We start from the raw sequence: 21,158 nt of genomic DNA, 5'->3' as shown, positions 1-21,158 counted from the left end.
GCAGGTGATTGATGAAGTTTGGAGTTTGAGAGCGGTGAAATAATAATACCGGTGGAGAGTGGTAAACTGCAGAAAGGACACCGGCCCTTTAAGAGAAGCTGTACACTGCTGGAAGCTGAGCTGGAAGCAGGTGATTGATGTAACTGGAAACAGGTGAGTCCAGAATGGATCGGAGAGTCAGGCTACACCGCAGATGGAATGCTGGTGCGGGTCTCTATAGCAGAAGTCTGGAGACAGGAGCTGGAACCTGGAAGACAACCACAGGAGAGAGACAAACTGGAACTAGGTTAGACAACCAAAGCACTGACGACTTCCTTGCTCAGGCACAGCTTACTTATACCTGCAGCAAGGAAGGGGTTGGCTAGGCAATTATGCAAATCAACAATACAGACAGCAGATTGGTGGAAATGATCAGATGACAAAATCCAAGATGGCTGCGCCCATGCAGACACTTGGAGGGAAGTTTGGTTTGTAATCCATGTGAGGATTGAAACAGTAATGGCGACGCCGGCCACAGGAGACAGGAGACAGGAGACGCCAGACTGACAAGCGCACATTTAATCACGCGGGCACAGCGGAGGCCGCGGCTGATGAAATCACCACTCTGACATTCTGCATGTGGAAACTCAGGAACAGCGGGATCCGGTCCTGGAACGCTGAGCCAGCCTTAGGAGGCATCTGAAGGGTAAGTAATGGCGTCCAGATACCCGGATCGTGACAAGGGCATTCCGGAGGAAGTTATCCCTACGCTATTTAAAGCTAGGAAAGAAGTGAACGCTAACCATTATCACCGCATATGGCGGAAATATGTTGCGTGCTGTGAGGCCAGGAAGGCTCCAAAGGAGGAATTTCAGCTAGGTCGATTTCTGCACTTCCTACAGTCAGAGGTGACTATGGGCCTAAAATTGGGTTCCATTAAGGTCCAGATTTCGGCTCTATCGATTTTCTTCCAAAATAGAACTGGCTTCACTGCCTGAAGTTCAGACTTTTGTTAAGGGAATGCTGCATGGTCAGCCCCCATTTGTGCCTCAAGTGGCACCGTGGGATCTCAACGTGGTGTTGGATTTCCTGAAGTCGCATTGGGTTGAGCCACTTAAATCCGTGGAGCTACGATACCTCACGTGGAAAGTGGTCATGCTGTGGGCCTTGGCGTCGGCCAGGCGTGTATCAGAATTGGCGGCTTTGTCATACAAAAGCCCTTATCTGTATTTTATATGGATAAGGCGGAATTGAGGACTCGTTCCCAATTCCTTCCTAAGGTGGTATCAGTTTTTCATGTGAACCAAGCTATTGTGGTGCCTGCGGCTACTTGGGACTTGGAGGATTCCAAGTTACTGGACGTAGTCAGGGCCCTGAAAAGTATATGTTTCCAGGACGGCTGGAGTCAGGAAAACTGACTCGCTATTTATCCTGTATGCACCCAACATGCTGGGTGCTCCTGCTTCTAAGCAGACTATTGCTCGCTGGATCTGTAGCACGATTCAACTTGCACATTCTGCGGCTGGACTGCCGCACCCTAAATCTGTAAAAGCCCATTCCAGGAGGAAAGTGGGCTCTTCTTGGGCGGCTGCCCGAGGGGTCTCGGCTTTACAACTTTGCCGAGCTGTTACTTGGTCGGGTTCAAACATTTTTGCAAGAGTCTACAAGTTTGATACCCTGGCTGAGGAGGACCTAGAGTTTGCTCATTCGGTGCTGCAGAGTCATCCGCACTCTCCCGCCCGTTTGGGAGCTTTGGTATAATCCCCATGGTCCTTACGGAGTCCCAGCATCCATTTAGGACGTCAGAGAAAATAAGATTTTACTCACCGGTAAATCTATTTCTCGTAGTCCGTAGTGGATGCTGGGCGCCCATCCCAAGTGCGGATTGTCTGCAATACTTGTTTATAGTTATTGCCTAACTAAAGGGTTATTGTTGAGCCATCTGTTGAGAGGCTCAGTTATATTTCATACTGTTAACTGGGTATAGTATCACGAGTTATACGATGTGATTGGTGTGGCTGGTATGAGTCTTACCCGGGATTCAAAATCCTTCCTTATTGTGTCAGCTCTTCCGGGCACAGTATCCTAACTGAGGTCTGGAGGAGGGTCATAGTGGGAGGAGCCAGTGCACACCAGGTAGTCCTAAAGCTTTTTTTTAGTTGTGCCCAGTCTCCTGCGGAGCCGCTATTCCCCATGGTCCTTACGGAGTCCCAGCATCCACTACGGACTATGAGAAATAGATTCACCGGTGAGTAAAATCTTATTTTTTTTAAACACAGTCTGTAACATGGCAGTAGGAGCTGATTGGCTGGTGCAATTCATCACTCACAGTGAAAGTTATCACTCATTGATAAATGAGCCCATTAGACTGTGAGCGACTAATGTAACACATTTCAGCATACTTAGGGGGTCATTCCGAGATGATCGTAGCTGTGCTAAATTTAGCACAGCTACGATCATTCACACTGAAATGCGGGGGGACGCCCAGCACAGGACTATCCCGCCCCACATGTCAGTGCCGCTCCCCCCCCCCCCGCAGAAGTGCAAAGGCATCGCACAGCGGCGGTGCCTTTGCACTTCAAGAGTAGCTCCCGGCCAGCGCAGCTTTAGCGTGTTGGCCGGGAGCTACTCATCACTCCCCGGCCCGCAGCGGCTGTGTGTGACGTCACGCAGCCGCTGCGGCCTGCCCCCCATTCGGTCCGGCCATGCCTGCGTTGGCCGGACCGCACCCACGAAACGGTGGCCAAACGCCGCCGTTCCGCCCCTTCCACCCAGCGACCGCCTCTGCCTGTCAATCAGGCATGCGCCGGTGCACTGCGGCGCCGGCGCATGCACAGTTCTGACCCGATCGCACTGCTGCGATAAACTGCAGCGTGCGATCGGGTCAGAATGACCCCCTTAGTTGGTACAGTAACTATATACTGTACATAAATTAATTATGACGACTGTGTGATGATTCAAACAGTATTTATACATTGTCATTCCTATCCTAATCTTCAAACTTTTGATCAGGCATTTTAAATGAGCCATTTACTGGCTGTATGTTGCCTACAAATAAAGCAAACTACTACATACTTGCCTACGCTCCCTCATTCTGCAGGAGACTCCCTGAAATAAAAGCAATCTCCCTCACTCCCTGAATAGTCCAGCAATCTCCTTGATTGGAAAAATAAATAGCGGAAAAGGGATATTCTCTCAGGCGCTCATCATATTAAAACCATATATTCAATAAGAATAAAAAGAATAATACATTCCTCGGTTCACAGATAGGATCCAGATGTCAAGTGAGGGCCGTCTTTCCTCATTAATTTCTCACAAGTGCAAAGTGATATGGAAGAGAAAAATCAATTCATGTGTAGTAAAGTCACAATTTAATGATGTACACTAACACATGTTACATAAATACATAAAAATCTCCCAAAGAACTGTTGAAAGTGGATAGCCAGAATAATTACCAGCATGTAAGAGAACTGGTATTAGACAGTTCTCAAAAACAGCAGTTGGTATATCAGTTACCAAAACGTCTCTCCGGAAAAGACTGACTGGAACTGAAGTGATGGGCAAACAGTCTCCGCTATCCAGATGTTTCTCCAACAGACACTTTGGGATCCGTAATCTGTCCTTTGTATACCGACGCGTTTCTACCCGCGATGCTGCGGGTCTTTCTCAAGGTAGGACCCGCAGCATCGCGGGTAGAAACGCGTCGGTATACAAAGGACAGATTACGGATCCCAAAGTGTCTGTTGGAGAAACATCTGGATAGCTGAGACTGTTTGCCCATCACTTCAGTTCCAGTCAGTCTTTTCCGGAGAGACGTTTTGGTAACTGATATACCAACTGCTGTTTTTGAGAACTGTCTAATACCAGTTCTCTTACATGCTGGTAATTATTCTGGCTATCCACTTTCAACAGTTCTTTGGGAGATTTTTATGTATTTATGTAACATGTGTTAGTGTACATCATTAAATTGTGACTTTACTACACATGAATTGATTTTTCTCTTCCATATCACTTTGCACTTGTGAGAAATTAATGAGGAAAGACGGCCCTCACTTGACATCTGGATCCTATCTGTGAACCGAGGAATGTATTATTCTTTTTATTCTTATTGAATATATGGTTTTAATATGATGAGCGCCTGAGAGAATATCCCTTTTCCGCTATTTATTTTTCCTTGTTACAAGTTTTGGGTACTTTTGGAGGGGTACCTCTGGAAATTGTGATTGTTTTCAGGCTGCCTTTTGTCAATTGCGCAATTTGAAGGTCCCACAAGAAATTCATTTTACATAGTGCTCTTAATCTCCTTGATTGCACCTCAACCCCATTATGCAGCTGCTACATTCTTGGGGGTGGGGGGAATAAATCACTGATACATACATTTAAATGGGAACATCAGTGTAATTTCCCTGGATTGGTTATAAGACACAATGGGGTATATTTACTAAAATTCGTATTTTTCTGAATGAGGTTAAAGTTCAAACACGAATGACATCGAATGTGTGAAATTGCAACTTTTTGAATTTTTTACACCTCATTTACTATGCTGTCGTATTCTGCATTTTCGAGTTTTCCGATGTCGATGTCATTCGTATTTTCGGCCAGTGTTTTACGGGAGTGAATAGTAAAACACTGCCGACATTAACACAATGAATCTCGGCCGAACTGTGAGATCCGTGCAGGGCTTCATTGTGCACCTTTAGAAAATAAAAAAAGTGTTAAAAATCTAGAAAAAATTGGCGTGGGGTCCCCCCCCCCCCCCTAAGCAAAACCAGCCTCTGGCTCTTTGAGCCGGTCCTGGTTGTAAAAATATGGGTAAAAAATTGACAGGGGTTCCCCCATATTTGAACAACCAGCACCGGGCTCTGCGCCTGGTCCTGGTGCAAAAAATATGGGGGACAAAAAGCGTAGGGGTTTCCCGTATTTTTTGAACCAGCACCGGGCTCCACTAGTCAGAGAGATAATGCCACAGCCGGGGGACACTTTTATATCGGTCCCTGCGGCCCTGGCATTAAATCACTAACTAGTCACCCCTGGCCGGGGTTCCCTGGAGGAGTGGGGACCCCTTAAATCAAGGGGTCCCCCCCTCCAGCCACCTAAGGGCCAGGGGTGAAGCCCGAGGCTGCCCCCCCCATCCAAGGGCGGCGGATGGGGGGCTGATAGCCAAGTGTAAAAAGTAGAATATTGTTTTTTGTAGCAGTACTAAAAGTCCCAGCAAGCCTCCCCCGCAAGCTGGTACTTGGAGAACCACAAGTACCAGCATGCGGTGGACAAACGGGCCCGCTGGTACCTGTAGTACTACTACAAAAAAAATACCCAACAAAAAACAGGACACACACACCGTGACAGTAAAACTTTATTACATACATGCACACCTACATACATACTTACCTATGTTCACACGAGGCTCGGTCCACTTCTCCATGTAGACTCCACGGGGTACCTGTGCAAAAAATTATACTCACATAATCCAGTGTAGCTTGTGTCCTCTTTATAATCCACGTAGCTTGCAAAAAAACAAACCGGAAACCCGAACCACGCACTTAAAGGGGTCCCATGTTTACACATGGGACCCCTTTCCCCGACTGCTGGGCCCCCCCCTGACTCCTGTCAAAGAGGGTCCCTTCAGCCAATCAGGGAGCGCCACGTCGTGGCACTCTCCTGATTGGCTGTGCACTCCTGAGCTGTCAGTCAGGCTACGCACGGCAGAGATACAATGTAGCGCATAGGCGCTCTATTGTATCCAATGGTGGGAACTTTGCGGTCAGCGGTTGAGGTTACTACCAGATGCTGTTCGAATGTCACGACATCACATAGATCAGGGGCTTGGTGACCATGGGGGGTCATATGCAGTGGGCCAAGAATGGACCCTTGTGGTATTCCGCTGACTACTAGTGCCCAGCTGGAGAACATCCCATTGACTACTACTCGTTGTACTCTGTTATGCAGCCAATTACTTATCCATCTACAAATAGTATATCCTAGGGCAAGTTCCCTTAATTTGTTGATCAGTCTCCTATGAGGCACTGTATCAAAGGCTTTTGCAAATTCTAAATACACCACGTCTACTGCTTTTCCCTGATCAAGATTATCGCTCACTTCCTCATAGAAGCTAATTAAGTTGGTTTGACATGATCTGTCCCTTACAAACCCATGCTGACTTTTGCTAATAAATTTAGTTGCTTGTAGGTGCTCCTCTATGCTATCCCTCAAAATGCCTTCCAAAATTGTACCCACTATAGAGGATAAACTAACTGGTCTATAGTTTCCAGGATTACTTTTTGTTCCTTTTTTAAATTAAGGCACTACCTCAGCTATGCGCCAATCCTTTGGTACCATGCCTGATCTAATTGAACTATGGATAATCAAGTATAGGGGTTTTGCTAGCTGTGACCTAAGCTCCCTAATAACCCTCGGATGAAAACCGTCTGGGCCAGGTGATTTATTAATCTTTACCTTGCTTAGTCTCTCTAGGGCTACTTTCTCACTTAAACAAGCATCAAGCCACGATTCATTACCTTCCCTGTTGCTATGCACTACTGTCTCCGGCTCATCCTACCTGGTGAATACTGAGGAAAAAAAGTAGTTCAGTATTTCCGCTTTTAATTTCTCATTATTTATCAAAGCTCCCAATTCATATTTTAATGGGCCTACGTTCTCCTTCTTTAACTTTTTACTGTTTATATATTTATAAAACATTTTAGGAATGGTTTTACTCTCTATAGTGATTTGCTTTTCGTTTGCAACTTTAGCTGCTCTTATTACTTTTTTTTGCATCTTTAATTGCATTCCTTGTAATACCGGAATGAATCCTCCTCTCCATAAGATTTAAATGTTTTGAAAGCATGCTTCTTATTAGCCATTGCTTCCTTGACCTCCTTATTAAGCCACATTGGTTTGTGGTTAGTACTCCTGCGTTTACTACTCATGGGAATGAATTTGTGAATATTGCTTTCAAGCAACCATTTAAAAGCATCCCACATTTCCGATGTGTCCTTTGCGTGAAACAAAATTACCCAGTCAATGCAGTTTAGTGTCTGTCTCAGCATATTGAAGGTAGCTTTTCTAAAGTTAAATGTTTAGTTGTTCCCTTATAGCTATGTTTCTTGAAACTGATGTCGAATGTGATCATATAGTGATCCCTGTTTCAAAAGGTCTACCCAACTTTAGTGTTTGATATAATGTCCACATTATTGGTAATAACTAGGTCCAGAATAGTTTTACCTCTAGTTGGGTCCTCGACTAATGGAGTATTGATCCTTTAATGTATTTAAGAACCTGCTGCTCCTAGTTTTTACACATGAATCGCTACTCCAATTTATATCAGGATAGTTAAAATCGCCTAACACTAGGATGTCCCCCAATCCCGCAACTCTTTCAATTTGCTGTAAAAGTTGTTCCTCGTCATGAACGCTAATATCCGGTTGTTTGTAGCATGTGCCAATGACTAGTTTATTTGCTTCAATGCCCCCACTTGTGATCTCAACCCATAGCGACTCCACGTTATCTCCAGCCCCCTCCTAAATACCTTCTATTAAGATTGGTTTTAGAGATGGTTTTACATAGAGACATACCCCTCCTCCCCTTTTGGTAACCCTGTCCCTCCTGAAAAGAGACTATCCCTCCAAATTCGCAACCCAGTCGTGAGATTCGTCCACCATGTTTCTGTAATACCTATAATATCATACTGAGACTGTGATACAAACCATTCCAAATCCCCATTTTACCTGATAGGCTTCTTGCATTTGCAAGCATACAATTTAGCTTAGCATCTTCCTTGTCTGTTTGTTTCATTGGTAACTTATCTATATTTTCTAGTGCCTTTCTAGAATTAACCTTACCGACTGTTATTCTCCTCCTCCCTCCCTTTTCCCCCCATCATACATTATACAGCCTCTCTCACTAATATCCCTCTTTGATCTATTAAGTCTTACTAAGCCCCCCCGATGTTAGTATCTTCCCTTGTGCTATGGGCATCGTTTTCTATATCCCGTATTGTTGTCCACAATCGTCTTTAGGTAATGAATTGTGAATTTCTTGGGCAATACTTGTGTCTGTATTTCCGGTGTCAATACCCATGCAGATACCCTTGCCCTTGCCGGTTGATCTTTCACTTTCCCCTTCTCCACCCCCAATTTGTTCACTACCCCCATCCTTGCTGTTCTCGCTGATTGGCCCACTGTTTCTAGCTAAACCCTCCCCCCAGGCTCCTAGTTTAAAAGCTCCTCCAACCTTCTAACCATCCTGCCCCCCAGCACCGCAGCCCCCTCCTCATTCAGGTGCAATCCATCACGACAAAAAAGATGGCGCCTGACAGAGAAGTCCGCCCAGTGTTCCAAGAACACAAACCCCTCCTTCCTACACCAGTCTCTAAGCCACACATTTACCTCCCTAATCTCCCTCTGCCTCCCTGGGCTAGCGCGTGGAACGGGTAATATTTCGGAGAATATTACCTTAGATGTCCTTGCCTTAAGTTTCTTTCCTAAGTCCATATAGTCTTTCTTAAGGACATCCCACCTTCCGCTAACTTTGTCATTGTTGCCAACATGCACCAAGACCTCTGGGTCTTTACCAGCCCCTCCCAATAATCTATCTACCCGGTCCGCGATGTGCCGTACCCGAGCACCAGGAGACAACAGACTGTACGGCGATCATGGTCCCGGTAGCAGATTGCCCTGTCTGTCCTCCTGATAACAGAGCCCCCTACCACCACAATCTGACTAGGTAGTAGGTACCTCACTATTTTCCCATCTAACTCTCTCTGCACATGTTATATCTGCTCCAAATGCAGTGCACATGGTTTTGCCCAATTACTAAATTTTTTGGTTCTGAATGACCCCCTTGTGTTATACACATCAGTATCAATATCACAAATGATTCTATTAAAAATACTGTTTAGGCAGAAGTGAGAAAAAAAACTTTTAGCTGGAACTAAAGACTTATCCAAACAGAGTAGAGATGAGGTCATCCATTACCGCAATGTAATTTATCATTCATACGCAGAGAATGTAATCAGTTTTAGCTGAAAGGAGACATTTGTTATAATTCTGCTAGCCTGTCACTCACTGATGCCTGTAATGACTTGTTTTGCATTTTGTTTTTACATAATTGCAAGGCTTGACAATAGTTCATCAACTCCCAGTAGAGGCATTTACTGCGGTGACTGCGTTGTTTTAAAAGAATCTGATCATGAAACTGAAAAATAACAGTACAGTATTAACGACCCGTTTACCCACTGGCATCAACATCATGTTTGTACCTGAATTGTTAGACACTAGCAAAGGCATGGCAATAGTTATACCAATGCATACCTTCCAACTGTCCCGATTTTCGTGGGACAGTCCCGTTTTTGTGTGACTGTCCTGCTGTCTGACCCACGGGCCGCTGTGTCCCACGGTGGAGGGGGGGGGGGGGGGGTTGGGAGGCTCCTGCGTGCATGCGTACAGCATCTATTCACGGGGGACAGGGAATGCCAACAGCTCGCAAAGCACTGGGCATGCCCCCTCAGTGACTAAAATGGGAGCATGGGCAAAGCCGGCCATAGGCATAGGCAAACTAGGCAATTGCCTAGGGCATTTGATATGCCTAGGGGCACCAGCAGCTTCTGCTGATTAAAATGATATGCGGCATGCCTATATTCTGTATGTAGCATTTCATATGCAGATACAGCCACATTCTCACACAGTATATAGGCATGCTGCATATCATTTTAATCAGCAGAAGCTGCTTGTGCATCCTAGCCACATAGTAATGTAAATAAGATGCATTTTCAATTTAAAAAAAGGTGCCCGACGTTAGCATTGATGCAAGATTTATGAGGACACATCTGTATCCAAGCAGAAGCAGAGGTCACAGTGTTAGTGGCAGTGTGAGTGCTGTGTGCATGTGAGTGGGTTGGTTGTGCAGTAGTGTTTGGAATATGTGTAAGGAGCATTATGTGTGTCATGTAAAAATGCATTAATAATGTGCAACATATGTGTAAAGGGCCACTATGTGTGTCATTATGTGTATAAAGGCATTAATAATGTGCGGCATATGTGTAACAGGGTACTACTGTATGTGTGTCATTATGTGTATAAGGGCACTAATAATGTGCAGCAAATGTGTAGGGGGCACTATGTGTGTCATTATATGTATAAGGGCATTAATAATGTGCGGCATATGTGTAAGGGACATTATGTGTAAAAGGGCATTAATAAAGGTTGTCAATGTGTAAGGTGCATTATGTTTATAAGGACATTAATGTGTCTCATATGTGTAAGGGGCATTACTGTGTGGAATTGTGTATAAATACATTACTAATGTGTGGCATTATGTGCATAAGATGCTCTACTATGTGGTGCTGCATGTAGAAAGGGCACTACTGTGTCGTCTAATGTGAATAAAGAGCAATAGGGTGTGGTGTAATGTGAATAAGGAGCAATTCAGTGTGATGTAATGTGAATAAGGGGCTCTACTGTGAGGAGTAACGTTTATAAGGTAAAGTGATACTACTGTGGGATGTAATATGAATTATGGACACTATCGCAAAATAAAATGTGAATAAAGTTGCAGTACTGTGTGGCGTAATTGGAATTGGGGTTACTATTGTGTGGCCATGCCCCTTCCCTGCAAGAAGATGCCCCTTTTTGGGCTGTGCGTCAAATGTGCGAACTGTTCCTATTTAAAATATAGGGGGTACAAGGACTGCTATAGGTGAGGGGTGATGGTGCTGGGAAAGAGGTGCAAGGTCAGAAGCAGAATCAGCGGTGGTGCTAGGGGGCACCAGCCAAAATCTTGCCTAGGGCATCATATTGGTTAGGGCCGGCTCTGTGCATGGCTTGCGATGTGACACTCCTGTGAAGCCACGCCCCATTTCACATAGGCAACGACCCTTTTTTTGGCAGTAGTCTGGAGCACCAATCCAGAAATGCTGGGAGGTATGCAAAATGGTATATGAATACCCATTGGCTACAAAGGCACCACACCTCCCTAGCACAGGGGTTCCCAACCATGGTCCTCAAGACTCACTAACAGTCCAGGTTTTAAGGATAACCATACTTGAGCACAGGTGAATCAATTAGTACCTCAGTTATTTTGATTTAACCATCTGTGCTCAAGCATGGATATAACTCAAACCTGCACTAAAAAGCTGGGTACAAACTGAATGATGTGTGTACTCAAAGTTGGCACAATACATCACGTTGTCCGTACGCATTGCATGATGCACAGCATTTAGCAGCATGGCATTGTTCATTGCATATGCCCATCTGCTGTTCAGCACAACAGATGGGACAAAGCAATGAATGACCGCCAGGAATGGGCAATCGGGGCGTACACACTATGATCCGCTCGATATATCGTTCCAATCCACATTAGAACTATATATTTTAAGACGGATCAATTAGTGTATACTCGGCATTAGTGTGACTTGAGGACAGAGGAGAAATCTAAATTAAATTGTCACTCACCGCGGGCAGCGGCGGCCGCGCTTGTCCCTGCGGGTGACCTGGTCTGCCCGGCGCCTCTCTTCTCCCGGCGATCTCCGGTTCCAGCGGCGGGTCGGCGCGTTCCTCCGGCGGCTTCCCGGAGCGAGGGCGCCGCCATCATAGTGAGGTCAAGGAGGCGGAGCAGGACTGACGTCACCTGCCTGCTCCGCCAATCAGGCAAGGGCGGGGAATTCAAAACCAGACGCCGGGCAGAGATCCGGTGCCTGAGTATTTTCGTTTCTCCCACAGAAGCTGTGATTCCAGAGCTCCCACGTTCCTGTGATCTCCGTGCTTCCAAGCACCTCCGTGCCTCCAAAGCATCCTGTGCCTCCAAGCACCTCCGTGCCTCCAAGCACCTCGTGCCTCCAAGCACCTCCGTGCCTCCAAGCACCTCCGTGCCTCCAAAGCATCCTGTGCCTCCAAGCACCTCCGTGCCTCCAAGCACCTCCGTGCCTCCAAAGCATCCTGTGCCTCCAAGCACCTCCGTGCCTCCAAGCACCTCGTGCCTCCAAGCACCTCGTGCCTCCAAGCACCTCCGTGCCTCCAAGTACCTCATGCCTCCAAGCACCTCCGTGCCTCCAAGCACCTCGTGCCTCCAAGCACCTCGTGCCTCCAAGCACCCTGTGCCTCCAAGCACCTCCGTGCCTCCAAGCACCTCTGTGCCTCCAAAGCATCCTGTGCCTCCAAGCACCTCCGTGCCTCCAAGCACCTCCGTGCCTACAAGCACCTTTGTGCCTCCAACACCACAGTGCCTCCAATACCACAGTGCCTCCAACACCTCAGTACCTCAGTATTCAGTATTTCTACAAGTCTTGTCTTTCAGGAAACCTTCAAGAATTCTTCCGTGCTTCCTGCCTGCCGTCTTAATCCTGCATGAGGAAGACCTACATCCGGCCATCTCTACTGCGACCCAGTAGCGGTTCCTCTTCCCGGTCATCGGAAGAAGCCCCGAGTCCACAACACTCCCAAATCAGGTTAGTGACATAAATCAATATTTGGAACGCAGACTTGCACAGTGAATTCCCCCTCCTCCTGTAGGTGGCGACTACCTGATCGCAGGACAGCAAAAAAATGCAGCCCAGTGATCTGAATTACCCCCATAGTGCAAAATGCGACAGCAGCAGATAAGTCCATTGAATACTTATCAGACATACATTCTCCAGCATAGAGTATATGTAGCAGGCAGCCCAGACTGCTGTTTTGGTGCATCAGCACCTTCCTGCTGGGTCAGCCATTATCATAAAAGCATGTGGTGGGAATCAACTCGATGTTGTCAGCATACCTCCCAACCTCAGAAGGTACTTGATCTGCATCTGGGTGAAAAGGGGGCAGGGCCTCTGGTGGAGGGGGTGGGATCTCGTTGAACGACCTCAATTTTTGTCATTTTGGGGGGCGTGCCCAGCACTCCTTGAACAGCTGGGCAGCCCCCCGGATCACCTTCCTGCGCTGTAAAATGCTGTGCGCATGCTGTTCAGTGATCATCGGCTGCTGTGCGGAGCAGACCGGCGGTGATCACAGGTTCTGTAAATGCAACAATGCGTATTAAGTAGTGTTCACGCTAGGATGCAGACAGGGCAGGGCGCTGAGGATGTGGGCACAGTATCATCGCACGCGCCTCCGAAAAGGAGGCATGGCCCCTCAGCATCACTATTGGGGTGGCGCACCCCCATCACTGTTGGCATCACATATTAGGGGCATGCCCAGCATTTACAGAGGTGCGGGGCTTCCCCAAGTTCTCCCCTTAATGTGAATAGACGCTGCATCTATGCATGTGGCGGCAGCACGCAACCGGCAGGCTGTTTCAGCAGGGCGCCGCTAAAAGGGCAGGACGCATTTTGCAGTTTAAAAATCAGGCAGATGGCGGCACCCTGCTAAAACAGCCCAGCGTGAACACTATTAGGGTATTAAAGAGCAACGATCGTACTAAGATACAAAGTATCTGGGTAAAAGCGCTTTATTTGCTGAAAATAGGAAGCACATGCTCGCTCTCCTCAGACATGTTGTTGATATGCCGTCCCTGTCCAGAACATGATTTTGGGGGGGGAAAGGGGAAAAAAAAACTTCAGACGGGTGGTTCGCTGCTTAATCACAAATGTTGCAATCACCTTCCTTGCTGGGGAGCATGTAACAGGTTGGTGGTTTAGTGTGTGTATCAGCTGCCAGCAAGCAGAGACAGGTATCTAACCATGAGGTGGGAGAATGTGCGCTTAGAAAGCTCAGTCTGTCTCCTACTGGTTATATTATGTATATTTATCATGGGATGTGTAACTTTTCACAACCATTTGTATTATTTATCTATATACCTATATATACGCGAAAGCACTCGCTTGCTCACTGACTGACTGACTCATCACTAATTCTCTTACTTCCCGACATGTTAGGAAGCTGAAATTAAACGTAGGTATTCTGTAGGTGGGAAATAGGAAAACTACATCCCCTACGGGAATGAAAAGGGATTGACATAATGACGTCATTACCGATGCGTGGCTTGTGTTGCGTGAACGATAACACCCAAACAGAAAATCGGATCTAAATTTGGATTGCACCTCCAGTGTGTAGAATTTAATAAACAACAAAAATAGTCCTGTCACTTTTTACCGTATCTGCTACGCATGCTCCTCGGGGAACGCCAAGAACCATGGATTAATATTTACTTACATTAACACATCTCAGATTTACATCTCTATAGATTTACCACATTTTTGACACTCATTTATATTTACAACCATGAAACTCTCGTGCGAAGAACGGGTAGAACAACTAGTACAAGATAAATATGTTTTGTACAGGAAGTTAGTTTTTATCCTATGTCCCATGGAATGGCAAACTTGCTTAGCTAGCAAAGGTGAAATGAGCCTCCCAAGCTTAGAAACATAGGGGGGGATTCAATTAGGAGCAAGGTTTAGAGGCACATTTATTATCATTATCTTTACTAAACACCCTTTTCACATTATTTTAGTATCACTCCAATGTATTAAAGGGCATTTGGAGCAGATTTCGTGATAAACTGCTCCAAACCCTTTAATTGTAATTTTTTTTGTAACCCACATCGCATTCCCCATACTTATAATGGACAGTAGTCGCGACGAAGGGGGAGGGGGGTTTGAACCGGCGGCGGTAGCGGCACACACGCAGCAGGACATCGAGGTATTTTCAGGAAAAATGATGCTGCGGAGTGTCATCGCAGGGACAGAGCATACAATAATTGATGCATCCCTGCGATGTACTTAATTATCACAGTGCAATTATGGGCGATTTTATTACCTCACATCCTTGGATGCGGATGGTGATAAATAGGCCGCTTAGCAAGGTAAAAAACCCAACTATGCAATTTTGGATTGCCGCAGGTATGTGCACTACTGATTTTTCCTAAACGTAATGATTTTAGGAAAAATCTGACTTGCTCGGGAGGGGGGGGGGGGGGGGGGGGGGAGGGGGGGGGGGGGGGGAGGGGGGGGGGTTGGGGGTTGGGTGGTAAAGAAATATGCAGTCATTTCTTTAGTAATCACTGCGTTCCCTTTCCAGTCACGCAATTACATACCAAAACCCTGTGGCTGCGGGAAAAACCCAGTCCCGCACCGAGGGGTTATTTTTACATTTTCCTGCCCTCAATGAATTCCCCCCATAATGGGGTACAATTCAGCTATGTCCTAACCGCGCATGTCCACCCAGACAGAAAAAAATAGAGTGGCCTTTATAGATGACTCCATGGTTACCCTAGGGACAATCTTCCTGTCCTGGCAGCCACGGTCACGCAGAACAGGACTGGCCTGTGTAACCCCTGTTCCTCTAGGACAGATTGAACAAACTCTTGTGTCTGGCTTCATACCCCTCTATGCTCACTCACACTTGAAAATGTGTTGGGTAGAATATGCCGGCGGTCGGGGAGGCGGCGGTCAGAATACCGACAGCGGCATCCCAATAGTGTGAATCCCGAAAGGGAGAGGTAAGTATACTTACCTTCCCCCAAATGCCCACTAACCCTAACTCTCCCTACTGGCAGCGTAAATGTAATCCTCCCTCCCCCGCAACTGAGCCCTAACACTTCCCAGTGGCACCTGAACCTAACCTCTCCTTTCCGCAACCTAAATATAACCCCCCCTCCCCCTGCAGCCTAACCCTAACCCTCCATGGTTGGTGCCTAGCCCTAAACCCCCCTCTACGCAGCCTAAATCTAAACCTTGACAGCCCTCCCACGACACATGTCTTTTGGAGATAAAGCGGAGAGAGATAAAGTACCAACCAATCAGCTCCTGTCATTTTCCAAATACAGCCTGTAACATGGCTGTTAGAAGCCCATTGGTTGGAACATTATCTTTCTTCAAGGTTTGATAAATCTCCCCCTTGGTCATCTGTCCTATAGGCTCTTACGTTATTTAAGAGACTCTGCAGTTATAAACAGAGCTGGGATTTTTGGTATCCGTTCAGATGGTCGACAATGTTAAGGTCGACACTCATTCTGTCGACCACTATTGGTCGACATTGGCATGGTCGACATGGACAAATGGTCGACGCATGAAAATGGTCGCCGCATGAAAGGTCAATACGTGAAAAGGTTGACATGAGGTTTTTTTTTTTATTCTTTTTTGGTTTTTTCATACTTTACGATCCACGTGGACTACAATTGGGAACGGTAACCTGTGCCGAGCGCAGCAGTAGCGGAGCGAGGCACCTTGCCCGAAGTTTGCTCGCCATGCGAGGGGACACGGTGCACTAATTGGGGTTCCCCATCACTTTACGCAGAAAACGACACAAAAAAGTAAAAAAAACTCATGTCGACCCTTTCATGTGTCGACCATTTGCCCATGTCGACCATGTTAATGTCGATCAATAGTGGTCGACCTAATAAGTGTCGACCTTAACATTGTCGACCATTCATACTGGAACCAGGATTTTTATGTATGCGTGCGTGCAAATTGGACAGATTTTTATAACTAGGCATTGGATACATACAGGCTCGGACTGGCCCACCGGGGTACAGGGGAAACCACCGGTAGGCCCCACTGCCTGTGGGGCCCTCCTCCTCTAGGGATCAGGTTCTAGACTGTGCACTTGATTTATATATTATACATATGTTACCTTATACTGCACAGGATTATGATGTATTCTCTACAGTACATTGCTGTCATTAATCTGGCACATTATCATGCATGCACATTAATTACTATGGGGGTAATTCCAAGTTGATCGCAGCAGGAATTCTGTTAGCAATTGGGAAAAACCATGTGCACTGCAGGAGGGGCAGATATAACATGTGCAGAGAGAGTTAGATTTGGGTGGGGTGAGTTCAATCTGCAATCTAAATTGCAGTATAAAAATAAAGCAGCCAGTATTTACCCTGCACAGAAATAAAATAACCCACCCAAATCTATCTCTCTCTGCACATGTTATATCTGCCTCCCCTGCAGTGCACATGGTTTTGACCAACTGCTAAAAAATTTCCTGCTGCGATCAACTTGGAATTACCCCCTATATAAATTATCAAGGAGTCCAGACCAGGTACTCTATAATGGTTAGCCAAACCTCTGTGGTGGCTGACCACACCCCCTTTAGAGGCTGGCCACACCTCTAATCATGGGCCTCTACCACTGCATACCCCCGGTGGGCCCTTCATGCTCCAGTCCGACACTGGATATATATGTTGACATCTTTGTGACAATTGATGGGAAGGTTAAGGGATAAACCTTTTCATTTTTAATGCATATTTAATAAACTGAGATTTGAACAGTAAAGATACTGACTGTTTCGGCCCAACATGTTTGTCAAAGGCCTCAAGGGGGCCAAAACAAACGAAAAAAGTTTCCTGATAACAGGGAAACTGCGCATTGCCAGAACGGGTCCTGCGATCGCATCACAGTTTTGCAAACGCCTCTGCCTGTCAGTCATTCGGTGGATGGACGGGGGTGGCCGCCGTTGCCGGAAACAGGGCCCCCCATTTTTCGCTAGTGGCGAGGCCAAGGACTGCGTTACGAGACGCAGTTTCCTTGGCCTTGCAAGCCACCCTGCGACAGCCGGCCTGAGTAAGCTGAGGCTTACTCAGCTGGCCGTCGCAGATGACCACCACCACCGATGGTTGCGATGTTTGATCCCAGACTGTGACTCTGGTCGCTGTGCTGCGATTGCATGTGACCGTGCCGTCCCACTCTGTCCCCCAGTTTTTGACGAGGGGATCCGCTCTGCAGATGTACATTTTATATTCTTTAAATATTTATTTATTTTTTACTTTGTAAAACATATTAAACGAAAAAAAATTTTTTTTTTGTTAAACAATTTAAGAACAGTTTTGAGGGGAAAAATCATCACTTAAGTAGTTAAAGGCAAAGAGGTTCATATACAAAGGAACCGGTTGGTGTGAATATTGTTACGGGAGGTATCTGGCATAAAAGGAATACAGACAGCAACTTTTTGCCTTCAGGACTACAGAATCCAGTTTGAAAGTACTTTTTACATTTTCTTATAATGAACCTTGTTGAATTCTCTCACCGAGTGAGAATATTGACATTTATTATTTGAAAAAGTCCCTATCAGAGATCCTCATCTACTCATAGTTGCAGCCAATGTGAATTGTGGCCAGGAATGATTGTGGTGTGGTGAAGGGGTTAATAACGTGTGCTCTGCGTAGCCAGGACAGGTACAGATCACATTTCTTTATACAGCTGTCCCAAACTCCGCTAGTTTATCCAGCTGTTATTAGTCTTTTTCTAAAATTAGGAACGCTCGCTGTTTATCCGAGTGGGGTTTTTATTTTCACATGGATTATCTACACAGCAGTAGCTGTCACTCAATTTATAGCCTCATTGGCATCTTGGGAATTCCTAGATCTTCGACCAGCAAAGACGCATACACACAGCTACTGTACCCACATACACACAGAGACACACACACACTCACTCAGGAACACAGCTACGCACACACTGTAATCTTATAAAACACAATATCACTGCCAGCAGCCAGGGAATAGTTACCTCTATATGATCCGTTGTAGAGTTGTGCATCCCATCTATACATTCCATAGCAATGTGAGAATCTTCTCTTCCTCCACCTGTCCCATCCCCCAGGTATTGTTCCTCCTCGTGGAGTTTTGTGCTGTTGTTACTGTTTGCACTCGGGTCAGATACACTCTTCAAAGACAATGGGTTGGCTCCCTGTTCTTGCAGCTGTTCTGCGGGAATTCCAGAGTCTTCCTCATTAATCAAGTCAGCTTGCAGCTCCAATCTCCCTTTTCCGACCTCGATATCCTTGTCGTCCGGACAGGCATCATACATGAAAGAATTGGCTGTGGATTCATCAGTCATTGTGATCAGATCTTCGACTGAGGTATCTAACAGGGTTGCAAGATACATTTCCATGAAAGAACTGCTATGGCTCTGTTTAGTACGTGCGGAAATATCCCCTGCCGGCCTATACTCCACACTCTCCTCCTCAATCCCAGCCTGGTCATTCTGGATGGCTGCAGTAGCTAGAGGAAGGCTACATCTCTCCTGTCTTTTCAGGCTGGAAGCGTTGTCCTGCTGATGCCCCACAATAATCACCATCTCTGGTTGCAGAGCTTTCGGATTGTCCCTGGAGAGGTCTCCCTTTCCATTTACTGCTGGTGGCTCTGAGTGACTGATACAGAGGCCAGTTAAAGCATTGTAATCCGATGCCCCATCCACACAAGTCACATCACTCAGGAGTGGATCACGCTCATGTAGGGAATCCAGGCTTACTTTCGTCTCATCATCCTGGTCACTTTCCAGTAAAAAGACCGGGTCACTGCCTAGCAAAGCAGTGTGCCAGATTCCATTCACACCATACTTCATGACATCAGAGCATTCCAAATAGTTGAGACAATTGTCAAAATTGTCCTCTCCTGTAGTCCATTTATTACCAGAGTTTGACTCGTCAGCCCTACAGCAATATTTAGCGCCATGCCACGTGCAGTACAGATGATGGATGTTACTGGTGTGGCACCTGAAGCTGTCCTGTGAAGCTCCGGCAGGCCATCTGGAGTCACCATTCTTACACCCGTTCCTTTTTCCATTGCTTAAAAGACAGTGTGTGTTTTCAGGGCCGAAGTGCACTTTGGAATGTTCTGTAAGAAGATCTCCTTCCTCTACAATTAAAAGACTTTCATCACCATCCAAGGTAGGTACACACCGATCGTTTTCTCTGTGGTCAGACTCGGTGTCGTCTGCTGAGCCCTGGTCAGTTGATATTTGCGTGTAAAGAAATGCCAGACCTCTGACCGTCATGAAGGGTTCTACATAAGGTTCACAGTTTCGTGAATCATCATCACTGGGCCTAATTACGGAAGTATCCTCATCCATCAGCCTTCAAACTCTGTCAGGAAATTAGATGCATGAAACTAATTTGATTTTATGACTTATTCTTTAAAGTCTCTCTTGGTAAAGTCTCTCTTGGCAAACTTGACTGCTGTTCTGTATACCTTTTAGGTTTTCCTTTAAATAAAAAAGAAAAACTTTTTTGAAAAAGACAAAAGATTACGAAATTACGAAGAATAAATATGTGCTTCACTTGAGTTGTGTCCTGTGTTTTAATGGTATAATAGCTTTCTCAGGAAACATTCAAAAATAATAAATTGTGGAACTGCTCTTATAAAAAAAAGTTTTAATATATATGGGAAGCAGTTAGTTTCCCGGCTGTCGGGATTCCGGCGGTCAGGATACCGACGCTGGAATACCGTCAGCCAAGGGAAACCTGGCTGTTGGAATCCCGACCGGGGCCCAGAATCCCCACTCGGTGGAAGGGGGGTCCACACCACCCTCTAACGGGGAATAAATTAGTACCGGGCCTGAAGCGTGGCGGGCCCACGAGGGGACATGCTGCGCTCGCTGTTGGGATCCCGCCTGTCGGGGTTTCCGGCGTCGGTCTTATGACTGTCAGGATCCCATACTGAATCCATATATCATTAGAAACATTGGTAAGCAGAAAGTGTCAAAACACGCTCATCAAAAACTGAAAAATATTCATTTAATTTTTGCAAAAATACATCCTGTAGTTTCCCTTTTAAATATATATTTTTCTGGAGATTCTAATTCATTGTAAATATTGGAACTCAACTCCAAGCGGCTTTATTGATATTATAAAAACATTTTAATCGCAATTCCACAATTTGTTTATTTTTGGTTCACTTGCCAGGAATCTTTTTGCACTCGTTTTAAATATTTAGGGGACTATTTACTAAGCCTTAGGCGGAGATAAAGTGGACGGAGATAAAGCATAGTTGCCTACCTGGCTGCACCATCCTCCGGGAGGCTGCAGCGTGGTAGGCTAATGGGGGCGTGTCCAGTGGCAATGTGGGCAGTCTGTGGGCGTGGCTGACAGGGAAAGTGAGCAATCAGGGGGCGTGGCACCATAGTCGTAGCCTGCTAGACAGTGCCGAGAAAACAGGCACTGTACAGCGTGGGGTGGAGCTACGATGACGCAAATGACGTATCCCCCACGGACCGCCCACCTGTTCTCTGCTGTAGGCGGACGAGTGCGGGGTCTGCCAGCAAAAGCGGGACACTTGCCCAGCTTTCCGGCGGGCTGGGAGGGCCACCCGATTTTTGGAAGCCTCCCGGCCTTTCCGGAGGGGTAGGCAATTATGAGGTAAATTCCCAGCCAATCAGCATCTAACTGGCATGTCACAGGCCGGGTTTGAAAAATGACAGTTAGGAGCTGATTGGCTGGTACTTTATCTCCAGCCACTTTATCTCCATCCAAGGAGTA

General features: G+C 46.3%; 1 protein-coding gene across 1 annotated transcript in view; it reads right to left on the bottom strand.

Moving 5' to 3' along the window:
* The window catches only part of ALPK2 (alpha kinase 2), a 199,705-nt gene that overhangs the window by 131,399 nt on the left and 47,148 nt on the right, over positions 1–21,158 (bottom strand). Inside the window, exon 2 of the mRNA XM_063959467.1 lies at positions 18,410–19,885. Coding sequence (XP_063815537.1) covers positions 18,410–19,753 — 1,344 coding nt within the window. The 5' untranslated portion in view covers positions 19,754–19,885. The remainder of the gene's footprint in view (positions 1–18,409; positions 19,886–21,158) is intronic.

The sequence above is a fragment of the Pseudophryne corroboree genome, chromosome 1, assembly GCF_028390025.1.
Source record: "Pseudophryne corroboree isolate aPseCor3 chromosome 1, aPseCor3.hap2, whole genome shotgun sequence".
In the NCBI taxonomy this organism is placed as follows: Eukaryota; Metazoa; Chordata; class Amphibia; order Anura; family Myobatrachidae; genus Pseudophryne; species Pseudophryne corroboree.
Note: the sequence above shows the minus strand (reverse complement) of the source record. Positions and strands in the feature narration are given on the sequence as shown.